Source organism: Rana temporaria, chromosome 4 (genome assembly GCF_905171775.1).
Source record: "Rana temporaria chromosome 4, aRanTem1.1, whole genome shotgun sequence".
Lineage (NCBI taxonomy): Eukaryota > Metazoa > Chordata > Amphibia > Anura > Ranidae > Rana > Rana temporaria.
The window spans coordinates 471,175,974-471,202,648 of NC_053492.1; the positions used below are offsets into that span (position 1 = coordinate 471,175,974).

At 52.2% G+C, this 26,675-nt stretch overlaps 1 protein-coding gene across 2 annotated transcripts; it reads left to right on the top strand.

The window, feature by feature from the left end:
* RNF8 (ring finger protein 8) lies at window positions 1–25,916 on the top strand. Of its 2 annotated transcripts, none has more exons than XM_040351797.1 (8): window positions 1–208; window positions 3,009–3,137; window positions 5,973–6,620; window positions 10,582–10,653; window positions 16,372–16,461; window positions 18,127–18,234; window positions 21,372–21,576; window positions 25,373–25,916. In XM_040351797.1, exons 1-8 carry the CDS (start codon window positions 125–127, stop codon window positions 25,582–25,584), a joined length of 1,548 nt encoding a protein of 515 aa, XP_040207731.1. In that variant the 5' UTR covers window positions 1–124; the 3' UTR covers window positions 25,585–25,916. The 2 variants fall into 2 exon arrangements, with proteins under 2 accessions (XP_040207731.1, XP_040207732.1); XM_040351798.1 differs by having other exon boundaries at window positions 21,372–21,583; window positions 25,373–25,519.
* The last annotated feature ends 759 nt before the right edge of the window (window positions 25,917–26,675 follow it).

The following is a 26,675-nucleotide window of genomic DNA, read 5'->3' on the forward strand; positions in this document are numbered from 1 at the left end:
CCCCCCTGTCGGTTGCGTCAAGAATTAATCCGGGGACGCGCATGCGTGTTGCTCCCCCTGACAGCGCGCGCGCAGACAGGGGAGAGTTTGACTGGATGCGGCCTCCGGTGCCGTTCGGTTGGCGATGGCGGAGGACGGGGAGCTGTGCTGGTGTCTGAGGAGAGTCGGGGGGACCCAGGAGCGGCTTATACTGCCTGAGGGGGAAGAGGTGAGAGAGGCCTTACTAGGGCTAACTAGTACTGTCTGAGGGAACCTACACCCCCCTCAGTACAATGGAGCGACTAGTACTGTCTGAGGGAACCTACACCCCCCTCAGGATAGAGGAGCGACTAGTACTGTCTGAGGGAACCTACACCCCCCTCAGTACAGAGGAGGGACTAGTACTGTCTGAGGGAACCTATGTACCCCTCAGTACAGAGGAGCGACTAGTACTGTCTGAGGGAACCTATGTACCCCTCAGTACAGAGGAGCGACTAGTACTGTCTGAGGGAACCTATACCCCCCTCAGTACAGAGGAGCGACTAGTACTGTCTGAGGGAACCTACACCCCCCTCAGTACAGAGGAGGGACTAGTACTGTCTGAGGGAACCTATGTACCCCTCAGTACAGAGGAGCGACTAGTACTGTCTGAGGGAACCTACACCCCCCTCAGTATAGAGGAGCGACTAGTACTGTCTGAGGGAACCTATACCCCCCCTCAGTACAGAGGAGCGACTAGTACTGTCTGAGGGAACCTATACCCCCCCTCAGTACAGAGGAGCGACTAGTACTGTCTGAGGGAACCTACACCCCCCTCAGGATAGAGGAGCGACTAGTACTGTCTGAGGGAACCTACACCCCCCTCAGTACAGAGGAGCGACTAGTACTGTCTGAGGGAACCTATGTACCCCTCAGTACAGAGGAGCGACTAGTACTGTCTGAGGGAACCTATACCCCCTCAGTACAGAGGAGCGACTAGTACTGTCTGAGGCAACCTACACCCCCCTCAGTACAGAGGAGCGACTAGTACTGTCTGAGGGGACCTATACCCCCCCTCAGTACAGAGGAGTGACTAGTACTGTCTGAGGGAACCTACACCCCCCTCAGTACAGAGGAGCGACTAGTACTGTCTGAGGGAACCTATACCCCCCTCAGGACAGAGGAGCGACTAGTACTGTCTGAGGGAACCTATACCCCCCTCAGGACAGAGGAGCGACTAGTACTGTCTGAGGGAACCTACACCCCCTCAGTACAGAGGAACGACTAGTACTGTCTGAGGGAACCTACACCCCCCTCAGTACAGAGGAGCGACTAGTACTGTCTGAGGGAACCTATACCCCCCTCAGTACAGAGGAGCGACTAGTACTGTCTGAGGGAACCTACACCCCCCTCAGGATAGAGGAGCGACTAGTACTGTCTGAGGGAACCTATACCCCCTCAGTACAGAGGAGCGACTAGTACTGTCTGAGGGAACCTATACCCCCTCAGTACAGAGGAGCGACTAGTACTGTCTGAGGGAACCTATACCCCCCCTCAGTACAGAGGAGCGACTAGTACTGTCTGAGGGAACCTACACCCCCCCTCAGTACAGAGGAGCGACTAGTACTGTCTGAGGGAACCTACACCCCCCTCAGTACAGAGGAGCGACTAGTACTGTCTGAGGGAACCTATACCCCCCTCAGTACAGAGGAGCGACTAGTACTGTCTGAGGGAACCTATACCCCCCCTCAGTATAGAGGAGCGACTAGTACTGTCTGAGGGAACCTACACCCCCTCAGTATAGAGGAGCGACTAGTACTGTCTGAGGGAACTTTTACCCCCCCCCCTCAGAATAGAGGAGCGACTAGTACTGTCTGAGGGAACCTATACCCCCCTCAGTATAGAGGAGCGACTAGTACTGTCTGAGGGAACCTACACCCCCCTCAGTACAGAGGAGCGACTAGTACTGTCTGAGGGAACCTACACCCCCCCTCAGTACAGAGGAGCGACTAGTACTGTCTGAGGGAACCTATACCCCCCTCAGTATAGAGGAGCGACTAGTACTGTCTGAGGGAACTTTTACCCCCCCCCCCCCCTCAGGATAGAGGAGCGACTAGTACTGTCTGAGGGAACCTATAACCCCCTCAGTACAGAGGAGCGACTAGTACTGTCTGAGGGATACCCCCCTCAGTACAGAGGAGCGACTAGTACTGTCTGAGGGAACCTATACCCCCCCTCAGTACAGAGGAGCGACTAGTACTGTCTGAGGGAACCTATACCCCCCCTCAGTACAGAGGAGCGACTAGTACTGTCTGAGGGAACCTACACCCCCCTCAGTACAGAGGAGCGACTAGTACTGTCTGAGGGAACCTATACCCCCCCTCAGTACAGAGGAGTGACTAGTACTGTCTGAGGGAACCTATACCCCCCCTCAGTACAGAGGAGCGACTAGTACTGTCTGAGGGGGCCTATACCCCCCTCAGTACAGAGGAGCGACTAGTACTGTCTGAGGGAACCTATACCCCCCTCAGTACAGAGGAGCGACTAGTACTGTCTGAGGGAACCTATACCCCCCTCAGTATAGAGGAGCGACTAGTACTGTCTGAGGGGGCCTACACCCCCCTCAGTACAGAGGAGCGACTAGTACTGTCTGAGGGAACCTACACCCCCTCAGTATAGAGGAGCGACTAGTACTGTCTGAGGGAACTTTTACCCCCCCCTCAGAATAGAGGAGCGACTAGTACTGTCTGAGGGAACCTATACCCCCCTCAGTATAGAGGAGCGACTAGTACTCTCTGAGGGAATCTATATCCCCCAGTATATAGGAGCGACTAATACTGTCTGAGGGAACCTATACCCCCTCAGTATATAGGAGTATATATGCGTTCTACGGTGCAGTGCTTGGGTCTAGCGGTCAGTCGCCATTGTGGCATTCTCGCTGTGACTGTCTTCTATCAAAAGACGTGATGTGAAAATGTATCTTTTATTAATCAGTGGTGTTTATTACTTTTTTATTGTATTTGTAATGAATCATTTTGTCTGTCCAACAGGTGACTGTGGGAAGAGGGATCGGGGTCACCTACCAGCTGGTCTCTACGTCATGCCCTCTAATGATTTCCCGGACGCACTGCATCTTCCGGCAGAACGCACAGGGCCAGTGGACAGCCACCGATAACAGTGTAAGTCTGGGCCTTCCAATGCTTCACTTTACACAGCCTGTCATTTCTCTAGGTGCTTGAATATCACTTCTGTGCGTTTCCTGGCTTCTCCTTCCACGTCCATAGATCGGTGCCATTGCTTCTCCTTCCACATCCATAGATCGGTGCCATTGCTTCCCACTTCACGTCCATAGATCAGTGCCATTGCTTCCCACTTCACGTCCATAGATCGGTGCCATTGCTTCCCACTTCACGTCCATAGATCGGTGCCATTGCTTCCCACTTCACATCCATAGATCGGTGCCATTGCTTCCCACTTCACATCCATAGATCGGTGCCATCGCTTCTCCTTCCACATCCATAGATCAGTGCCATTGCTTCCCACTTCACATCCATAGATCGGTGCCATTGCTTCCCACTTCACATCCATAGATCGGTGCCATTGCTTCCCACTTCACATCCATAGATCGGTGCCATTGCTTCCCACTTCACATGCATAGATCGGTGCCATTGCTTCCCACTTCACATTCATAGATCAGTGCCATTGCTTCCCACTTCACACCCATAGGTCGGTGCCATTGCTTCTCACTTCACACCCATAGGTCGGTGCCATTGCTTCCCACTTCGCATCCATAGATCGGTGCCATTGCTTCCCACTTCACATCCATAGATCGGTGCCATTGCTTCCCACTTCACACCCATAGGTCGGTGCCATTGCTTCTCACTTCACACCCATAGGTCGGTGCCATTGCTTCCCACTTCGCATCCAAAGATCGGTGCCATTGCTTCCCACTTCACATCCATAGATCAGTGCCATTGCTTCCCACTTCACACCCATAGATCGGTGCCGTTGCTTCCCACTTCACACCCATAGATCGGTGCCATCGCTTCTCCTTCCACATCCATAGATCAGTGCCATTGCCTCCCACTTCACATGCATAGATTGGTGCCATTGCTTCCCACTTCACATGCATAGATCGGTGCCATTGCTTCCCACCTCGCATCCATAGATCGGTGCCATTGCTTTCCACTTCACATCCATAGATCGGTGCCATTGCTTCCCACTTCACATCCATAGATCGGTGCCATTGCTTCCCACTTCACATCCATAGATCGGTGCCATTGCTTCTCACTTCACATCCATAGATCGGTGCCATTGCTTCCCACTTCACATCCATAGATCGGTGCCATTGCTTCCCACTTCACATCCATAGATCGGTGCCATTGCTTCCCACTTCACATCCATAGATCGGTGCCATTGCTTCCTACTTCACGTCCATAGATCAGTGCCATTGCTTCCCACTTCACGTCCATAGATCAGTGCCATTGCTTCCCACTTCACGTCCATAGATCAGTGCCATTGCTTCCAACTTCACGTCCATAGATCAGTGCCATTGCTTCCCACTTCACGTCCATAGATCAGTGCCATTGCTTCCCACTTCACGTCCATAGATCGGTGCCATTGCTTCCCACTTCACGTCCATAGATCGGTGCCATTGCTTCCCACTTCACGTCCATAGATCGGTGCCATTGCTTCCCACTTCACGTCCATAGATCGGTGCCATTGCTTCCCACTTCACGTCCATAGATCGGTGCCATTGCTTCCCACTTCACGTCCATAGATCGGTGCCATTGCTTCCCACTTCACGTCCATAGATCGGTGCCATTGCTTCCCACTTCACGTCCATAGATCGGTGCCATTGCTTCCCACTTCACGTCCATAGATCGGTGCCATTGCTTCCCACTTCACGTCCATAGATCGGTGCCATTGCTTCCCACTTCACGTCCATAGATCGGTGCCATTGCTTCCCACTTCACGTCCATAGATCGGTGCCATTGCTTCCCACTTCACGTCCATAGATCGGTGCCATTGCTTCCCACTTCACGTCCATAGATCGGTGCCATTGCTTCCCACTTCACGTCCATAGATCGGTGCCATTGCTTCCCACTTCCCATGCATAGATCGGTGCCATTGCTTCCCACTTCCCATGCATAGATCGGTGCCATTGCTTCCCACTTCCATGCATAGATCGGTGCCATTGCTTCCCACTTCCCATGCATAGATCGGTGCCATTGCTTCCCACTTCCCATGCATAGATCGGTGCCATTGCTTCCCACTTCACGTCCATAGATCGGTGCCATTGCTTCCCACTTCCCATGCATAGATCGGTGCCATTGCTTCCCACTTCCCATGCATAGATCGGTGCCATTGCTTCCCACTTCCCATGCATAGATCGGTGCCATTGCTTCCCACTTCCCATGCATAGATCGGTGCCATTGCTTCCCACTTCCCATGCATAGATCGGTGCCATTGCTTCCCACTTCCCATGCATAGATCGGTGCCATTGCTTCCCACTTCCCATGCATAGATCGGTGCCATTGCTTCCCACTTCCCATGCATAGATCGGTGCCATTGCTTCCCACTTCCCATGCATAGATCGGTGCCATTGCTTCCCACTTCCCATGCATAGATCGGTGCCATTGCTTCCCACTTCCCATGCATAGATCGGTGCCATTGCTTCCCGCAAAATAGATCGGTGCCATTGCTTCCCGCAAAATAGATCGGTGCCATTGCTTCCCGCTTCACATGCATACATCGGTGCCATTGCTTCCCGCCTCACATGCATACATCGGTGCCATTGCTTCCCGCCTCACATGCATACATCTGTGCCATTGCTTCCCGCCTCACATGCATACATCGGTGCCATTGCTTCCCGCCTCACATGCATAGATCAACGGCATTGCTTCTCGGTCCACATCCTAAGATCCGATTTCCCCAACCCTGCATACTTTGTTTTTTTTGTTTTATTTTTTGTGATTCGTTTTTTTGTTTTGTTTTTTTTGACCAACTTGCAGAGCTTGAATGGAGTGTGGGTGAACAATGAGAGACTGGATGCAAGCAAACCTTACACACTGACCAAAGGATCCTCTGTCCAGTTTGGCGTACCTCTTCCAAATGCGGACACACCTGAGTTTGAGTATGTACTGGTCCAGGAGAACATGGGGAAAATCCGACCATTTCTGTTCGCAAAGAGCAAACCTCCGCGAAACAAGCGCAAACTTAACTGTGAAGATTCCGAGACTCCTGGAACGGAGGTTGGTACCTCTAGTATGTCCAGAGCCAAGCTCCCACGAAGAGAAGAACAGCTTGCAAAATTGCCAAAGCCTGACCTGTCCAAACAGCCAACAGTACTTGCAGAGCAGCTGGAATCGGACTTGGACATCATAGCGGCTACCCAGCAGCAGTGCATGAACACTTTGCAGCTGTCCAGGATGAGAGAGTCTATAGCAGATCTACGCAGCCTAAACGTTCGGGTCCAGAAAAAACACAAAGACATGCGAAACATGAAAGATCCACAGCAGAGCCCATCAGAGGATACCCATTGTCAGCTGAAATGCAGGCAGGAGCTTATCGATCTCCAGAATCAGATGGTCAGCAAAAGAAAAGAACATCTGCAGAGGGTCAACGAGGTGCATAGGATGCAAGAAGAGCAGCAGAGCAAAGTAAGAATATATATAGTAGTAATGCGCTGAACTTGAGAAAAGTTTGAGTCTCCTATCTATACTTAAAGCATGGATGGGGGAATCTCTATTGGCAGCAATTGTGGACACGAGGTTGCTTGAATACAATAGCGCTGCCCAACAGCGACTACATCTCATAGGTAAATAGGCAGTATCACTTGCCTTACACTCACTATGGCGCTTTCCTCTTCTCCTTCTGGGGCTTCAGGCTATGGGCCATTTCTTTGCATCATTGCATATAATGCAGGGCTACTAGCCCTGCATTGCATGTGGAGGAGGTAGGCATTGGACTGTGGCTGGCCCAGCCACAGTCTAATGCCTACCTCCACATACAATGCAGGGCTTATAGCCCTGCATTGTATGCAATGATGCAAAGAAATGGCCCATAGCCTGAAGCCCTAGAAGGAGAAGAGGAAAGCGCCATAGTGAGTGTAAGGCAAGTGATACTGCCTATTTACCTATGAGATGTAGTGGCTGTGGCTCCCAAACAAAATTGGCGTCCTTTTTTCCCCACAAATAGAGCTTTCTTTTGGTGGTATTTGATCACCTCTGCGGTTTTTATTTTTTGCTCTATAAACAAAAATAGAGCGACAATTTTGAAAAAAATGCAATGCAAATGCGTTTATCGATTGGTTTGCGCAAAATTTATAGCGTTTACAAAATAGGGGATAGTTTTATTGCATTTTTATTTTTATTTTTTTACTACTAATGGCGTCGATCAGCGATTTTTTTCGTGACTGCTACATTATGGCGGACACTTCGGACAATTTTGACACATTTTTGGGACCATTGTCATTTTCACAGCAAAAAATGCATTTAAATTGCATTGTTTATTGTGAAAATGACAGTTGCAGTTTGGGAGTTAACCACAGGTGGCGCTGTAGGATTTAGTGTACACTTAGTGTGTGTTTACAACTGTAGGGGGGTGTGGCTGTAGGAATGACGTCATCGATCGAGTCTCCCCTATAAAGGGGATCACTCGATCGATGCAGCGCCATAGTGAAGCACGGGGAAGCCGTGTTTACATACGGCTCTCCCCGTTCTTCAGCTCCGGGGAGCGATCGCGACGGAGCGGCTATAAACAAATAGCCGCGCCGTCGTCCTGGATCGCTCCCCGAGGGAACCCGACCACCGCGTGTAGCGGGGGGGGTCCCGATCGGACCCCCGACCCACGTCTAGGCAGGCACGTACAGGTACGTTGATGTGCCATTCTGCCGACGTATATCTACATGCGGCGGTCGGGAAGTGGTTAATTCCTCTACGCCTATGCATAAAGAAGCATTTAACCAGTGGGTAAATGGCCGCTTACATGATGATCAGTGACAACGAGCCCTCTTGTACTGGTGATCAGTGTATAGGGTTCCATTTGACTGGAAGTGAATGGTAAAGGTGCCCTTTTTCACTGGTGGACAGCAGAAGAAAGTGAAACCCTGTCCATTTGTGATCAGGGAAGAAGAATCCCCCTTAAATTGGTGGCTCATTGAAAAGTGACCCCTTACCCTGGTGGTCAGTACAGAAGGGACTCTGTTGTGTTGGTAGTTCATGCAGAAGGTTCCACTTACATAGGTGGCCTGTGGAGAAGGGTCCCCTTGCTTATAGGAAGGATTCTCATAATTCCTGCTCTACTAATTTTATAAGCATGTGAATAGAAGAATCGGGGAAGGCAAAATATAATCGGATTAAACTACAGCTTTAACCCGTTTACTGCCGGGTCCATACGTTGTACAGCAGGGGGTGTTGACACACTCCCCGTGGCTGCAGCAACTGGGCATGTGTGTATATCTGACAAGCCAATTGCTGGCTGTCGGATAGAAGTGATCCCGTGGCTTCAACCCCCCCCCCCCATTAAAGGCCACCCACCCACTCTGTGCATGCAGGACTGGCATGCTGAGTTCCACCAGCTAGAGGGTAGGGAGCCAAGCGAGCATGCGTCCGTTCTGCTTCCCTTCTTCTTGCTGACCTGGAAATGTGTAAAACGCCATTTCTAGGTCCACGTCTGAGTTTTCTCAGCCTGTAGATGGCACTGCATGAGATTCATTGGAGCACAGGTGAGACATCGGAGGTCTTCTAGACCAGTGGTTCTCAACCCTGTCCTCCAAGTACCCCCAACAGGCCATGTTTTGGGATTTTCTCTTGGATAAAATGGTTGTCTAAAATACCAAGCTATTGACTCTGATTTAGCACCTGTGCAAGATAAAGCAAAACCTGCAAACATGGCCTGTTTGAGGGCAGGGTCGAGAACCACTGCTTTAGACCCCAGGTGTCTCATTAACCACTTAAGCCCCAGACCAATATGCTGCTAAATGGCCAAAGGCTTTTTTGCGATTCGGCACTGTGCCGCTTTAACAGACAATTGCACGGTCGTGCGACTTGGCTCACATACAAAATTTGCGTCCTTTTCTTCCCACAAATAGAGCTTTCTTTTGATGGTATTTGATTGCCTCTGCGATTTTTTTATTTTTTGCGCTATAAACAAAAATAGAGACATTTTTGGAAAAAAAAACAATATTTTTTACTTTTTGTTATAAGAAAAATCGAATAAACTAAATTTTAGTCAAAAATGTAGGCCAAAATGTATTCAGCCACATGTCTTTAGTAAAAAAAAAATCGCAATATGAAAAAAGAATTAGCTACCTAGCGGCAACAGTGACACTAATACAGCGATCAGAAAACCGATTGCTTAGTGACACTGGCAATAGGGGGTGAAAGGGTTAACTAGGGCGGTGATCAAGGGGTTAAACCTTTATTAGGGGGGTACGGGGCTACCCTGGACCTAACACTAACTGCCTGTCACACTGACCCTAAATGCAGTGATCAGTACATATATGATCACTGCAATCAGTGACACTGTGACAGGGGGGGGGGGGTTATCGGAAGGGCTTAAGTGTGCCTATGTGTGTGGTGTCAGTGTAGTGTTGGTGCCACTTACTGTGATGTCTTCTCTCCTCTCGTCGGATTGAAAATACCGCCGAGAGGAGAGCTGACATCACTTCCTCTGCCAGTGTTTACATTACACAGGCAGAGGAAGTCACACGGCGGGGGGGGGTTGCCGGATTGGCTAGGAGCGATCACGAGGGGGCCGACATAAAAGGAACAGCCGCCCCCTCATCACGGATCTCTCCCGAAGGTAAGACGCCCGCAGCATGTACCGGGGGGGGGGTCCCGATTGGACCCCTGACCCGCAAGAAGGCAGGGACGTATATGTACGCCCATATGCCTGTACGTGCCATTCTGTGGACGTACATATACGTGCGGCGGGCGTTAAGCGGTTAAAGAAAAACAGTCGCCAAAAAAACATCACAATGGGGGGCTTTTAGTTCCCTATGTGATATGGGGGGGGTGGGGGTAAGTAAAAAAAAAAAAATTGTAAAATAGACACCCAAGCACATAAAATGCCCTCAAAGCACCCCCTCAAAAATCGGTCAATCCTTTTTGCTAATATGGTGTAACAAAAAATTGGAATTGTTGCTATCTTATTCTCTAGGCCAGGGATGTGCAGTTAGCTGAACCTCCAGCTGTTGCAGAACTACAAGTCCCATGAGGCATAGCAAGACTGACAGCCACAAGCATGACACGCCGAGGCATGGTGGGACTTGTAGTTTTGAAGCCGCTGGAGGTCTGCTAATTGCATATCCCTGCTCTAGGCTGTATGCTTTCAGAAAGCATATAATGTTTGGGGGGTTTTGTGCAATCTTCAGACCAAAATATATATATATATATATATTTTCTTTAAACGTGTGCAAAAAAAATGTAGAAATGGCTCTGGCAGCGAAAGGGTTCCTAGTCAGAAAATGTAATTTTATTGAACCCAGCTGGTCAGTGTAGTAGCCAGACAGCCGGCTTCTTCAGAAGGGGGGTGGGTGGTGGCACCCTGCAGGGGTCTCTCAGGAAAAGCAAAGGAAGTATTTTTGAGGTTGTATCAGATAATTCTCTTGTCTTGTAGAACTCATCCACCGAGTCCAAGGTCGCCGAAGAGGTCCATCTGAAGGAGCAGCTCAGCCAACTACTGCAAGAGGTAGAGTCCTGTATGGCCATCATCTGTCTAATAAGGGACCCATTCGTAGTAACACGTATGCATGTTGGGCGTGTTGCAGTGACATTCACTTTGAATGGCAGCCCAGTGTTGTTCCACAACACACCCGCACAACGTGCATTGCGCTGCTAATGAAGAGATAAAATGCAGCCCTGCCCTGGTTTAGAATAGATAGCCTTAGGCCTGTTTCACGGGCTTCAGCTTGAGCAGGATTGAAAGCCAAGCTTTGACAAAGCATTTGCAGAGATTTCACCAAGCTTTATTGAAGCTTTCAAAGTACCATTCAGCTCCAGTTTGGCAATGTTGAACACGGAACCTAATGTGAGTTCTGATTGCCACTTTAAACAAAAACTGCTAGCAGGCCTTAGCACTTCCTGAAGCTTGTTTAAAAGCCTGCTAGCAGCTTGTTTTTAAAGTGGCAACCGGCATTGCCATTAGGATCCATGTTCAACATTGCCAAACTGGAGCTGAATGATACTTTAAAAGCTTCAACAAAGCTTGCTGAAAAAGGAAAGTAGGGCTGTCCCGATACCACTTTTTTAAGACCGAGTACAAGTACCGATATTTTTTTTTTTTTTTTTTTTTTTTTTTTTTCCCCAAGTCCTCACCGATACCGATACCTTTTTTTTTTTTTTTTTTTTTTTTTTTTTTTTTTTTTTTTTCTTTTATATGCCATGTGTCAGTATTTTTTTTATTTTACAATTTAAATTTTTCACAATTTTTGGTTGTTTATTTAAATTTTTCCTTGGGGGGGGGGGGTGGATGTGTCAGTGTGTTTTGTTTTTTATTTTAATATGTATTATTTTTTTACAATTAATAATTTTTATTTATTGCTATTTTTTTTTTCTTAGCCATGTTGGGGGGCTTTGGTGAGATATCAGGGGTCTTAACAGACCTCTGACATCTCCCCTTTGAGAAAGGGACTAGGGACACAGATTCCCCAGTCCCTTTCTCAGCTGCACTGGAAATGAATGGACAGAAGCTCCTCTCCATTCATAAACTGAAGCATCGTAAACACAGGTTACGATGCTCAGTTATGGGAATGGATAGAAAACAAAAAGCCGCGCCAATACGGCACGTTTTGTTTTGTTTTCTATTGTGTGTATCGCACGTTAGCTGCTGCCTTTAGTTCATTTGTGTAGTAGCGCGGTTTTCTTTTTTCCTATGTGAATGGATAGTCAGTGATCATTGACTCTCCATCCTGACAGAGGTGGGAGAGCAACGGCACGGAGAATTTTACAGGACACGGAGGGGAGAGAGCAGCGGCACGGAGGGAGGAGAGCAGCGACACGGAGAATTGTACAGGGCACGGAGGGGAGAGAGCAGCGGCACGGAGAATTGTACAGGGCACGGCGGGGAGAGAGCAGCGGCACGGAGAATTGTACAGGGCACGGAGGGGAGAGAGCAGCGGCATGGAGAATTGTACAGGGCACGGAGGGGAGAGAGCAGCGGCACGGAGAATTGTACAGGGCACGGCGGGGAGAGAGCAGCGGCACGGAGATTTGTACAGGGCACGGAGGGGAGAGAGCAGCGGCATGGAGAATTGTACAGGGCACGGAGGGGAGAGAGCAGCGGCACGAAGAATTGTACAGGGCACGGAGGGGAGAGAGCAGCGGCATGGAGAATTGTACAGGGCACGGAGGGGAGAGAGCAGCGGCACGGAGAATTGTACAGGGCACGAAGGGGAGAGAGCAGCGGCACGGAGAATTGTACAGGGCACGGAGGGGAGAGAGCAGCGGCACGGAGAATTGTACAGGGCACGGAGGGGAGAGAGCAGCGGCACGGAGAATTGTACAGGGCACGGAGGGGAGAGAGCAGCGGCACGGAGAATTGTACAGGGCACGGATGGGAGAGAGCAGCGGCACGGAGAATTGTACAGGGCACGGAGGGGAGAGAGCAGCGGCATGGAGAATTGTACAGGGCACGGAGGGGAGAGAGCAGCGGCACGGAGAACTGTACAGGGCACGGAGGGGAGAGAGCAGCGGCACGGAGAATTGTACAGGGCACGGAGGGGAGAGAGCAGCGGCACGGAGAACTGTACAGGGCACGGAGGGGAGAGAGCAGCGGCACGGAGAATTGTACAGGGCACGGAGGGGAGAGAGCAGCGGCACGGAGATTTGTACAGGGCACGGAGGGGAGAGAGCAGCGGCACGGAGAATTGTACAGGGCACGGAGGGGAGAGAGCAGCGGCACGGAGAATTGTACAGGGCACGGAGGGGAGAGAGCAGCGGCACGGAGAATTGTACAGGGCACGGAGGGGAGAGAGCAGCGGCACGGAGAATTGTACAGGGCACGGAGGGGGAAGAGCAGCGACACGGAGAATGGACACAGGGCACGGAGGGGAGAGAGCAGCGGCACGGAGAATTGTACAGGGCACGGAGGGGAGAGAGCAGCGGCACGGAGAATGGACACAGGGCACGGAGGGGGTTGAGCAGAACGGCAGCGGCACGGAGGGGGAAGAGCAGCGACACGGAGAATGGACACAGGGCACGGAGGGGGAGAGCAGAACGGCAGGGGCACGGAGGGGAGACACAGGAGCATCGAGGGAGAGAGCAGAACGGATGGGGGAACTAGAGGAGGATACAGGGAAAGTCAGGTATCAGTAAAGTATCGGAGCATTTTCCCCTGGTATCGGTACCGATACTAGTATCGTTATCGGGACAACCCTAAAGGAATGGTCGGCACTTGGGATGACATCCAAAATGGTATTTCTTTCTTAAATACATGTACAAAGCTGTAAAACGACCCACGCATTTCGGACGTTAGTCCTTAGCCAAGACTAACGTTTGAAACGAGTAGGTTGTTTTACAGCTTTGTACATGTATTTAAGAAAGAAATAACATTTTGGATGTCGACCATTCCTTTTCTTATTCTGGTACGTTGGAGGTGTCGGCTGCCTCAAGGTCCTTTTTTTTTTTTTTTTTTAACATTTTTCCTTTTATTGAGAAAACGGTTTTCCCTAAGTCAGCTATAGTAGTAATCACAAAACAATCTATTTACAACACATCCTTTTCTTCGTCATTGATTCTTTATTTTCCCTTGGTCCTATATTTACCCTTCACTGACCCCATATTCGAGATCCCTCAAACATGGTTGTATATGGAAACCCCCAGAAAAATATTTAACAAATGCCCAAAGAGAGAGAAAAAAAAAAGTAAGACTACATAATTCATAATTCTATTAATAATATCTCATCTCTTCTCAGTGATGAGAATCCCTCCCTTCTCTGAGTTGATAAAGAGGTTACAGAGAAACCATGTTTTCTTATATTTCTTTAGTTTCTGCCTCCCTGTCCACACAACATTTTCCATTCGTTTCAGCTCTTCCACCTTCCTGAGCCACATGACCACTGAAGGTGGTTGTGTCTCTTTCCTTTCCTTTCTTTTTTTTTTTTTTCATCTAAGCGGGATACAAGATCTTGCTGCATTCAGAAAATGACACAAAATAGTATTTCTCTTTCGTTCATAGACGGACACAGCCTTCATTGACCTTAGGGTTATGCTTCTTCCTACCAGGAGATCATAACCCTAAGGTCAATGAAGGCTGTGTCCATCTATGAACTCAGAGAAATGGATTTTACGGAAGTTCCTCTTGAGTATATGTGACTGGCAGGGAAGGGGTTAAATGTGTTCCCTGCTCACAAGGGGAGGAGCCTGATCGGTGTTCCTCTGTACTGGGAACACACATCGGTCTCCTCACCTCTGACGGGACATGGATCTGTGTGTTTACACACACAGCCACGGTCCTGCCGCGATTGCGGGCAATCGTGGGTGCCCGGCGGACATCGCGGCTGCCGGGCACGTGCATCGCGTCCAGAGCGATGCCGCTGGCGCGCACGCCCCCTAGACGGCTGGGAAGCCCAGGACGTCATATGACGTCCACCCAGGCTGTGAGATCCCATCTGTGGACATCATTACTATGGGCGGGATCTGAAGTGGTTAACCACTTAAGACTCTGACCTTTAGACAGCTAAAGGGCCTGGCCAGTTTTTGAGATTCGGCACTGCGTCGCTTTAACTGACAATTGTGCGGTCGCGCGACGTGGCTCCGAAACAAAATTGGCGTCCTTTTTTCCCCACAAATAGAGCTTTCTTTTGGTGGTATTTGATCACCTCTGCAGTTTTAATTTTTTGCACTATAAACAAAAATAGAGCGTCAGTTTTGAAAAAAATGCAATATTTTTTACTTTTTGCTATAATAAATATCCCCAAAAATATATAAAAACATTTTTTTTTCCTTAGTTTAGGCCGTTACGTATTTCTTCTACCTATTTTTGGTTAAAAAAAATCGCAATAAGCGTTTATCGATTGGTTTGCGCAAAATTTATAGCGTTTACAATATAGGGGATATTTTTATTGCATTTTTATTAATTGTTTGTTTTTTTTTCTACTAATTGCGGCGATCAGCGATTTATTTTTATTTTTTTCGTGACTGCGACATTATGGCGGACACTTTGGACACTTTTGACACATTTTTGGGACCATTAAAAATGCAATTGCAGTTTGGGAGTTAACCACAAGGGGGCGCTGAAGGGGTTAAGTGTGACCTCCTATGTGTTTCTAACTGTAGGGGGGGTGTGGCTGTAGGTGTGACGTCATCGATTGTGATTCCCTATATAAGGGAACACACGATCGATGACGGCGCCACAGTGAAGAACGGGGGAAGCTGTGTTTACACACGGCTCTCCCCGTTCTTCAGCTCCGTGGACCGATCGCGGGACTCCAGCGACGATCGGGTCCGCAGTCACAGAGCTTCGGACCGGGTCGGTGTGCCCAGACCCCGCGGCTGGGCTTAAAGGGCAACGTACAGGTACGTTGATGTGCCCAGCCGTGCCATTCTGCCGACGTATATCGGCGTGAAGGGGTCCTTAAGTGGTTAAATCCCACACAGTATTTGGGATCTGTAGGCTGCTATTGCCGATCTGTATTGGAAATGCCAGTTACTTGGCTGTCATGCTGGTGCTTTGACTGCTGGCGAACCAACAAAAAAACACTTGTCTGTGAGCTGCCCCCCCCCCACATGTAGAAAGATTTCAGCACGACTACGCAATAATAGGAGCTAAACATTCTGGAAGGATACATTGGCTTAAAGAGTAACTCCACTTTTGAGGGGAAAAAAAACATCCCCCTCTGGGTGATCTCCGTACATTACAAGGATTTTAACAAACTTTGTTGCAGATTCCTACCTTTTTTTTACCCTGAAGAAATAGCTGTTTGTTTCTCTGTGTCCATGTAGGAAAGTCTATCTAATGGTTTCATCATTATCAACCCAGCTTCTGCACCCCGCAGGGCATTAATAAAGAAAGCTGCAGGGTCTCCATCCCTTTTTAGACGCAATTTCCCTATTAGGAGTATCTCACCAAAAAAATGAAATTTTTGTTGCAGGGGATGCCTGATATCTGACTTGTATCTTAGTGCAGACTTATGGGGAAAAAAAATCAGTGAGCCAATCACAGAAGCAGGAAGTGATGTTTTCTGGGGGGTGTTCTGTAGACATTGTACAGGACACCTCCCAGGTTGCCATATTGCATTTTACAGAAAATTACAAAGCTGCAGATTGAAAAGGAAAGGTAATTTTTAATAACGGTCTATTATAATATGACTTTTATCGCAATTGTATACGCTATATTATTTTATTTTCTCCAGCGAAAGTGCATTTACCCTTTTAATTTAACGCCAGCCCTCTGCTCATGTTTTCCCAGCATTCCCTGCTCATGGAAGAGCTGAATCGCCACCATTGGGATTTTGAGCAGATTATTCAGGACAAGAACCGAGAACTGCAGGAGACAAAGGTGAGGACGTGTGATGTAATCAGACATTGTATTTCTTACTAACTCTTTTCCTGGGACATGCAAGTAAGAAAGCGGAGAGCCCCACCCTATACAATTTACAGTGTGCTGTACAGTCCATCTGGAAAGTATTCACAGCGCTTCACTTTTTTCCACATTTTGTTATGTTGCAGCCTTATTCCAAAATGGAATCAATTTATTATTTTCCTAAAAAAATTCTAAACACAATCCCCCATAATGACAACGTGAAAGGAGTTTGTTTTGAAATCTTTGCAAATTTATTACAAATAAAAAACCCCACGTCCATGAGTCTCGCAGGCTCCTCCCACGGTCCATGAGTCTCGCAGGCTCCTCCCACGGTCCATGAGTCTCGCAGGCTCCTCCCACGGTCCATGAGTCTCGCAGGCTCTCCCCCGCACGGTCCATGAGTGTCGCAGGCTCTCCCCCGCACGGTCCGTGAGTGTCGCAGGCTCTCCCCCGCACGGTCCGTGAGTGTCGCAGGCTCTCCCCCGCACGGTCCGTGAGTGTCGCAGGCTCTCCCCCGCACGGTCCGTGAGTGTCGCAGGCTCTCCCCCGCACGGTCCGTGAGTGTCGCAGGCTCTCCCCCGCACGGTCCGTGAGTGTCGCAGGCTCTCCCCCGCACGGTCCGTGAGTGTCGCAGGCTCTCCCCCGCACGGTCCGTGAGTGTCGCAGGCTCTCCCCCGCACGGTCCGTGAGTGTCGCAGGCTCTCCCCCGCACGGTCCGTGAGTGTCGCAGGCTCTCCCCCGCACGGTCCGTGAGTGTCGCAGGCTCTCCCCCGCACGGTCCGTGAGTGTCGCAGGCTCTCCCCCGCACGGTCCGCGAGTGTCGCAGGCTCCCCCCCGCACGGTCCGTGAGTGTCGCAGGCTCTCCCCCGCACGGTCCGTGAGTGTCGCAGGCTCTCCCCCGCACGGTCCATGAGTGTCGCAGGCTCTCCCCCGCACGGTCCATGAGTGTCGCAGGCTCTCCCCCCGCACGGTCCATGAGTGTCGCAGGCTCTCCCCCGCACGGTCCATGAGTGTCGCAGGCTCTCCCCCGCCCGGTCCATGAGTGTCGCAGGCTCTCCCCCGCACGGTCCATGAGTGTCGCAGGCTCTCCCCCGCACGGTCCATGAGTGTCGCAGGCTCTCCCCCGCACGGTCCATGAGTGTCGCAGGCTCCCCCCACTTTACAGCCTCCAGTCTTTCTGAGTATGATGCTACAAGCTCAGCACTCCTATTTTTGGGCAGCTTCTCCCATTCTTCTTTAGCAGGACCTCTCAAGCTCCATCAGGTTGGATGGGGAGCGTCGGTGCCCAGCCATTTTCAGGTCTCTCCAGAGATGTTCAATCGGGTTCAAGTCTGGGCTCTGGCTGGACCACTCAAGGACATTCACAGAGTTGTCCCGTGTGGCTCTATCTGACTTGCCCAATGCACATTGTGAGGAGCTCACAGTGTGCAGGGAAATCGGAGTAAGCAACTTCAGTGCAGGAGAGGAGAGTCCAGGTGTCTGTATCCCACACATTGGAGAGCAGAAAGGCCTCGATCTCTGCTGTAAACTGACACCGGCAGGGCTCCAGCTTTAAACGTATTGTGGTGGGTTTTAAGCAAGCAGAAGATCCTGGGGTCGGTGCTCGGGTTTGTGACCGCTGTCATTGACTGTCTCTTACAGAAGGAAAAGGAGAAGGTGGAGGCTCAGAAGGAGGAAGTTCTCAATCACATGAACGACGTCTTGGACAACGAACTGCAATGCATTATCTGTTCTGAGAATTTCATAGAGGTGAGCCTGTTTCCAGAGTACACAAGATATGACCAATAGTCTGGGGACACCTGACAATGCAGCTGTGTGGTGATGATGGTCATCCCATTCCCAAACCATGGCCATTAATATGGAGCTGCCCCTCCTCTTTTGTGGCTGTACCATCCACCATTCTTCTGGGGTAATTTTACCCATTTATGGGGTTGGGTACTGATGTTGAATGAGAAGACCTGGCTCACCACCGGTGTTCCAATTCATCCCAAAGGTGGTCAGTAGGGATGAGGTCAGGTCTCTGTACAGGACACTTGAGTTCCGCCAAACTGGTCACGCCATGTCTTTGTGGAGCTGGCCAGGAGTCATGGCAACGGGTGACGTCTGCAGCATTGCAGTCTTTGGAAATGTGTTTCCACCTCTTTATGCTGTGGAGCCATGAAGCCTCAGTGTAGCATCACAAGTTTGAGACCTGTTGGAAGGTAGAGCTGTTCCTGTATATGCATTTCAGCTATTGGCGTCTAGATCAGGGGTCTCAAACTGGCGGCCCTCCAAATGTTGCAAAACTACACGTCCCATGATGCATTGCGTGGCTGACAGTTACAAGCATGATTCCCACAGGTAGAGGCACGATGGGATTTGTAGTTTTGCAACAGCTGGAGGGATGTCCGTTTTGAGACTCCCTGATCTAGAGCAAGGTTCCTCAAAATAAATGACACCCTCTCCCTCCCAATCAAAGGTCAATAGGACTGTCCAGGGGGGGGCGATAAAGGCTTAAGTGTCTTGGTAAATGTCTAGGGTCAATAGAGCGTTCATTGCAGTCAATCTTTTGAGGTCTCTCTAGAACTTCACACCAGACCCTGGTTCTGAGAAGGCGAGATGGCTAGTGGCGAGACGTTATCCAGAGTTGGATGGTTAGCTGCCAGCGAGAGTAAGGAGAAGCACACCGCTCCAGGCAGAATCGGGTGCAAGGTCGATCGCAGGTGCAGACCTCTGCTCACCACCGTGGAAGACGAATAAAACAAGAAATTGGTCGCACACTGGACCTCCAAAATTATCTTTATTGTCATCTGTATTGTCAAAAGGGTCAGACAGATACAGACGTATCGCTAGTGAAACGCGTCTTCCATTGCCTGTATCTGTCTGACCTTTTTGACAATAAAGATGACAAGATAATTTTGGAGGTCCAGTGTGCGACCAATTTCTTGTTTTATTTGCCAGCGAGAGTGGTCTTGACTTGTCTTCGTCATCTGTGTTGTTACTGGTTTTATTTACCAGCATGTTGTGCATCTGTCATCTTTTACCTACTCAACCCCCAACCCCCCACCACCCCCTTGGAAAGATATATGAACGTGTTCGCTTCCGGTACTGGATGTACTCTCAACAATCCCAACCTCTGGAGGGCCGATGCGTGCGTGCCCGCGCTTTAGACGGCTGTCGCGCCGATGCGTGCGTACACCCCCGCTTTAGACGGCTGTCGTGCCGATGCGTGCGTACACCCCCGCTTTAGACGGCTGTCGGGCCGGTGCGCGCGTACCCCAGCGCTTTAGACGGCTGTCGGGCCGGTGCGCGCGTACCCCAGCGCTTTAGACGGCTGTCGGGCCGGTGCGCGCGTACCCCAGCGCTTTAGACGGCTGTCGGGCCGGTGCACGCGTACCCCAGCGCTTTAGACGGCTGTCGGGCCGGTGCGCCCCAGCGCTTTAGACGGCTGCCGGGCCGGTGCGCCCCAGCGCTTTAGACGGCTGCCGGGCCGGTGCGCCCCAGCGCTTTAGACGGCTGCCGGGCCGGTGCGCCCCAGCGCTTTAGACGGCTGCCGGGCCGGTGCGCGCCCCAGCGCTTTAGACGGCTGCCGGGCCGGTGCGCGCCCCAGCGCTTTAGACGGCTGCTGGGCCGGTGCACGCGTGTGCCCCAGCGCTTTAGACGGCTGCCGGGCCGATGCGTACCCCCGCCGGAGTCTTTGTGGGATTGCCGATGCGTACCCCCGCCGGAGTCTTTGTGGGATTGCCGATGTGTACCCCCGCTTTAGACGGCAAGTCTTGTGGTTGATAAATGGAGAGCCTTTATTCTGGTTTGTGAGTTGGGCACAGTGCTTGTTCAGACATGGGGCTAGATTCACATAGATTACGCGGATCTAAAGATCCGCTAATCTATGTGATTTACGATCCGCCGGTGCAATTTTGCGAGGCTAGTGCATGATTCATAAAGCACTTACCTCGAAACTTGCACCGGCGGATCGTAACTCCCCCGGTGGAATTCAAATTCCGCGGCTAAGGGGAGTGTACAATTTAAATCAGGCGCGTGCTCCAAATGACGTCGCTAGGACGTCATTGTTTTCGGCGGCAACGTAAATTGCGGCCATCCGTATTCCAGACCGACTTGCGCAAACGACGTAAAAATTTGAAACTCGGCGCAGGAATGACGGCCATACTTAACATTAGCTACCCCTCATATAGCAGGGGTAACTATCCGCCGGAAAAAGCCGAACGCAAACGACGTAAAAAAAAAAGCGGCGGGCGTTCGTTTCTGAATCGGCGGTTCTCCTCATTTGCATAAAAGACAGAGGCGACACCTAGCGGCCGGCGGGAGATTGCAGCCTAAGATCCGACGGTGTAGGTCACTTACACCAGTCGGATCTAAGGGAGATCTATGCGGAACCTGATTCTATGAATCAGTCGCATAGATCCGACCAGCGGATCTCAGAGATACGACGGCGGATCAGGAGATCTGCCGTCGTATCTCTTGATGAATCTGGCCCATGATGTCTAGTCTGGCATTGAGAATGATGGGATACAACACCCATCAATTCCACCATACAGGAGAAATGTTGGCTCTTGTGATGTCATGTGATTCCTGTGGCCGGGTCTTCTTAGGTTCCATAATAGGAGCGACGTCTACATGACCCGAACACCAATGATCATCTGCACCGCTGGGTAAGAAGTCCCCCCTCCCCATACCCAGAAATGGTGAGGAACCCGGAAGGTGAGTATATCTCTTGCTTTGCAAGGCCCTGTATGGAAATTGTGCACTGCAGTAAGTATAACATATCAACTGTGGAATGAAAAATTTGTAGATGGCTCATAAGGGGGATTGGTAATGAAGTCTGGTTGCTAGGGGTTACTGCACACTTTGACATCCTCCCTGTATTTTTTCTTTTTTTGGTATGCCAGGCTGTCACCCTCAGCTGTGCGCACAGCTTCTGTGCCTTCTGCATCCAGTCATGGCGGAAGCGCAAGGACGAGTGTCCCATCTGCCGGCAGGAGATAAAGTCCCAGACTCGATCCCTCGTCCTGGACAACTGCATCAACCGAATGGTGGACAAACTGAGCCAGGAGATGAAGGACCGGAGGGTGGCTCTGATCCTAGAGCGTAAAGGTGAGAGGTGGGTGACCACTGCATGACAACTACAACCTGCTAGATTTGCCCCTCCCCCAGAGCTGCTACAGGCGACCCCCCCCCTCTCCCAGAGCTACAGGCGACCCTTCCCCCAGAGCTGCTACAGGCGATCCCCCCCCCCCCCCCGTCCCCCAGAGCTGCTACAGGCGACCCCCCGTCCCCCAGAGCTGCTACAGGCGACCCCCCGTCCCCCAGAGCTGCTACAGGCGACCCCCCGTCCCCCAGAGCTGCTACAGGCGACCCTCCCGTCCCCCAGAGCTGCTACAGGCGATCCCCCCCTCCCCTTCCCCCAGAGCTGCTACAGACGATCCCCCCCCCTCCCCTTCCCCCAGAGCTGCTACAGACGATCCCCCCCCCCCCCCCCCCCTTCCCCCAGAGCTGCTACAGGCGACCCCCTCCCCCAGAGCTGCTACAGGCGACCCCCCCCCCCCTCCCCCAGAGCTGCTACAGGCGACCCCCTCCCCCAGAGCTGCTACAGGCGACCCCCCCCCCCAGAGCTGCTACAGGCGACCCCCTCCCCCAGAGCTGCTACAGGCGACCCCCTCCCCCAGAGCTGCTACAGGCGGACCCCCCCCTCTAGAGCTGCTACAGGCGGCCCCCCCCCTCCAGAGCTGCTACAGGCGACCCCCTCCCCCAGAGCTGCTACAGGCGGACCCCCCCCTCCAGAGCTGCTACAGGCGACCCCCCTCCCCCCAGAGCTGCTACAGGCGACCCCCCCCCCCTCTCCCCCCAGAGCTGCTACAGGCGATCGACCCCCCCCCCCTCTCCCCCCAGAGCTGCTACAGGCGACCCCCCCCTCTCCCCCCAGAGCTGCTACAGACGATCCCCCCCCCCCTTCCCCCAGAGCTGCTACAGGCGACCCCCTCCCCCAGAGCTGCTACAGGCGACCCCCCCCCCCCCCCCAGAGCTGCTACAGGCGACCCCCCCCCCCTTCCCCCAGAGCTGCTACAGGCGACCCCCTCCCCCAGAGCTGCTACAGGCGGACCCCCCCCTCCAGAGCTGCTACAGGCGGACCCCCCCCTCCAGAGCTGCTACAGGCGACCCCCCTCTCCCCCCAGAGCTGCTACAGGCGATCGACCCCCCCCCCCTCTCCCCCAGAGCTGCTACAGGCGACCCCCCCCTCTCCCCCCAGAGCTGCTACAGGCGACCCCCCCCCCCTCTCCCCAGAGCTGCTACAGGCGACCCCCCCCCTCTCCCCAGAGCTGCTACAGGCGACCCCCCCCTCCTCCCCCCAGAGCTGCTACAGGCGACCCCTTCCCCCAGAGCTGCTACAGGCGACCCCCCCTCCCCCCCCCAGAGCTGCTACAGGCGACCCCCCCTTCCCCCCCCAGAGCTGCTACAGGCGACCCCCCCCTTCCCCCCCAGAGTTGCTACAGGCGACCCCCCCTTCCCCCCCCCAGAGCTGCTACAGGCGACCCCCCCCCTCCTCCCCCCAGAGCTGCTACAGGCGACCCCTTCCCCCAGAGCTGCTACAGGCGACCCCCCCCTCCCCCCCCAGAGCTGCTACAGGCGACCCCCCCTTCCCCCCCCAGAGCTGCTACAGGCGACCCCCCCTTCCCCCCCCAGAGCTGCTACAGGCGACCCCCCCTTCCCCCCCCAGAGCTGCTACAGGCGACCCCCCCTTCCCCCCCCCCAGAGCTGCTACAGGCGACCCCCCCTTCCCCCCCCCAGAGCTGCTACAGGCGACCCCCCCCTCCTCCCCCCAGAGCTGCTACAGGCGACCCCTTCCCCCAGAGCTGCTACAGGCGACCCCCCCTTCCCCCCCCAGAGCTGCTACAGGCGACCCCCCCTTCCCCCCCCAGAGCTGCTACAGGCGACCCCCCCTTCCCCCCCCAGAGCTGCTACAGGCGACCCCCCCTTCCCCCCCCAGAGCTGCTACAGGCGACCCCCCCCTTCCCCCCCCAGAGTTGCTACAGGCGACCCCCCCTTCCCCCCCCCCAGAGCTGCTACAGGCGACCCCCCCCTCCTCCCCCCAGAGCTGCTACAGGCGACCCCTTCCCCCAGAGCTGCTACAGGCGACCCCCCCTTCCCCCCCCAGAGCTGCTACAGGCGACCCCCCCCTTCCCCCCCCAGAGCTGCTACAGGCGACCCCCCCTTCCCCCCCCAGAGTTGCTACAGGCGACCCCCCCTTCCCCCCCCCCAGAGCTGCTACAGGCGACCCCCCCTTCCCCCCCCCCCAGAGCTGCTACAGGCGACCCCCCCTTCCCCCCAGAGCTGCTACAGGCGACCCCCCCTTCCCCCCAGAGCTGCTACAGGCGACCCCCCCCTTCCCCCCAGAGCTGCTACAGGCGACCCTCCCTTCCCCCAGAGCTGCTACAGGCGACCTTCCCCCAGAGCTGCTACAGGCGACCTTCCCCCAGAGCTGCTACAGGCTACAGTTGAACGGGGACATCCACCCCCACCTCCGGATTTGTCCGGTTCCTGCTGAACTGTGCACTTTACTGTGCGGCAAGCAGGTCATAGTATCTGTTCTCCACAAGGGGGCGCAGTGTGTCCATTTTATCCCTCTGCTTTTTCCAGTAATACTCGGCTCATCTGTGTTCATAATAATAAAAAAATGTGTGTGTGATTTATTTATTTAGATAGAGATAGATACACAATATCTCACAAAAGTAAGTACACCCCTCACATTGTTAATCTTTTCTTCTATCTTTTCATGTGACAACACTGAAGAAATTACACTTTGCTACAATGTTGTGTAGTGAGTGTACAGCTTGTATAACAGTGTAAATTTCCTGTCCCCTCAAAATAACTCAACACCCTAAATTGGAACTCCGGCTGATCGGAACCCCCCCCCCCCCTCCGGTGTCACATTTGACACCTTTCAGGGGGGAGGGGGGTGCAGATACCTGTCTAAAGACAGGTTTTTGCACCCACTTCAGGCCACACAGTCTCAGGCAGAATGCAGGCATGACGTCACCTTCTCCCCCCCCCCCCCCCCAGTACACAGCGGGAGCAAATCGGCAGGCATAGCGCGACTCGCGCATGCGCGCCGTAGGGAACCCGGGCAGTGAAGCTGGAGCATTTCACTTCCTGGTTCCCTCACAGAGGATGGCGGAGGGGGCAGCAGAGTGACGAGCGATCGCTCCTCCTCTGCTGCAGACGGCGCTGGACTCCAGGACAGGTAAGTGTCCGAATATTAAAAGTCAGCAGCTGCAGTATTTTTCCGCTGGCCACAAAAGTGAGTACACCCCTAAGAGAAAATGTCCAAATTGGGCCCAATGTGTCAATATTTTGTGTGGCCGCCATTATTTTCCAGCAATGCCTTTAACCTTCTTGGGCATGGAGGTCACCAGAGCTTCACAGGTTGCCACTGGAGTCCTCTTCCCCTCCTCCATGATGACATCACGAAGCTTGGGGATCTTGCTCAATAGGGTTTAGGTCTGGAGATATGCTTGGCCCGTCCATCACCTTTACCCTTCTTTAGCAAGGCAGTTGGTTGTCTAGGGCAGGGATCCTCAAACTACGGCCCTCCAGCTGTGGCAGAACTACAAATCCCATGAGGCATTGCAAAACTCTGACATTCACAGACATGACTAGGCATGATGGGAATTGTAGTTCCTGAACACCTGGAGGGCCGTAGTTTGAAGACCCCTGGTCTAGGGGGTGGTTATGTTGGAATACTGCCCTGCGGTCCAGTCTCTGAAGGGAGGGGATCATGCTCTGCTTCAGTACATGTTGGCATTCATGAAAGGATTACAAAAATTGTTTTAAAAGAAAAAAAAAAAATTTGAACATGACACGTGTAATGAAGTTTGTCTTCTTTGCTTGGCAGATCTGGCGCAGTCCATTCCAGTTCCAACCCCAACCCCAACCCCCGCACCCACAGAGAGTGACAGCAGCTCCTCCGATCTCTCCTTCATCTCCATCCTTGACAGCAGCGACGACGGCGATCTGGAAAGTGACGACTTCGGGGATTCCTCAATTGACAGCGAGCTGAGCCTGGACTCCGGGGACGACTATGACGACTTGTTCTTCCACCAGTGAACGATGCCGGTGGGCCCACGAGGTCGGTCTCTTCCCCCCCCCCCCCCCCCCCCCGGGGAGCTCAGACTCGCACAATAGACAATGCTTGCCGACCACATGACTTTGTATATAGTGAGCGCAGCTGAAGGAGTTTCTTTTGTGGGGTTTTTTTTTTTTTTTTTTTTTTTGAACAGGTCTATTTATTTGCTTTGTATAGTGTACAGCCGAGGACTCTCTCACACACGCTCTGTTTTGGGAACAATACTTTGTGTTTTTGTTATTTTTCTTTTGTCAGAAACCATTATACATGTGGGGTGTTGTGTACATTAAAGTGTATGTTACCCCAAAACTGATCTCACTTGTGTATCTGATTTATTTTGTGTAAAGTAAATCTAGGCTGCACCTTTGCCTGCTTCCGTTCCTCTACAATACTTGATATAATATTTAAATTTTTATTTTATTTTATTCTTTTAGCAGAGACCCTAGAGAATAAAACGGCGGTCGTTGCAATATTTTATGTCACACTGTATTTGCGCAGCGGTCTTTCAAACGGCCTTTTTTTTTTTAATACTCTTCCATTAATAAAAAAAATGGTAAAGTTATCCCAATTTGTATGTATAATGTAAAAGATGTTCCGCCAAGTAAATGAATATCTAACCTGTCATGCTTTAACCACATGCCGACCGCCCACCGTCGTTTTACGGCGGCAAGTCGGATCCCCTGCGCGAGAGCACGTAATATAACGTCGGCTCTCGCGCAGACCCCCGTGCGCGGCGGGCGCGATCGCCGCCAGGCACCCGTGATCGCTCGTTGCAGAGCTGGGACAGGGAGCTGTGGGTGTAAACCCACAGCTCCCGGTCCTGTCAGGGGGAGAACTGCTGATCTTCTGTTCAATGTATGAACAGAAAATCGGTTATTTCCCCCAGTGAGGCCACCCCCCCCCCCCTACAGTTAGAACACACCCAGGGAACATACTTAACCCCTTTCCCTAGTGTTATCCCCTTCCCTGCCAGTGGCATTTTTATAGTAAACCAATGCATTTTTATAGCACTGATCGCTATAAAAATGCCAATGGTCCCATAAATGTGTCAAAAGTGTCCGCCATAAGGTCG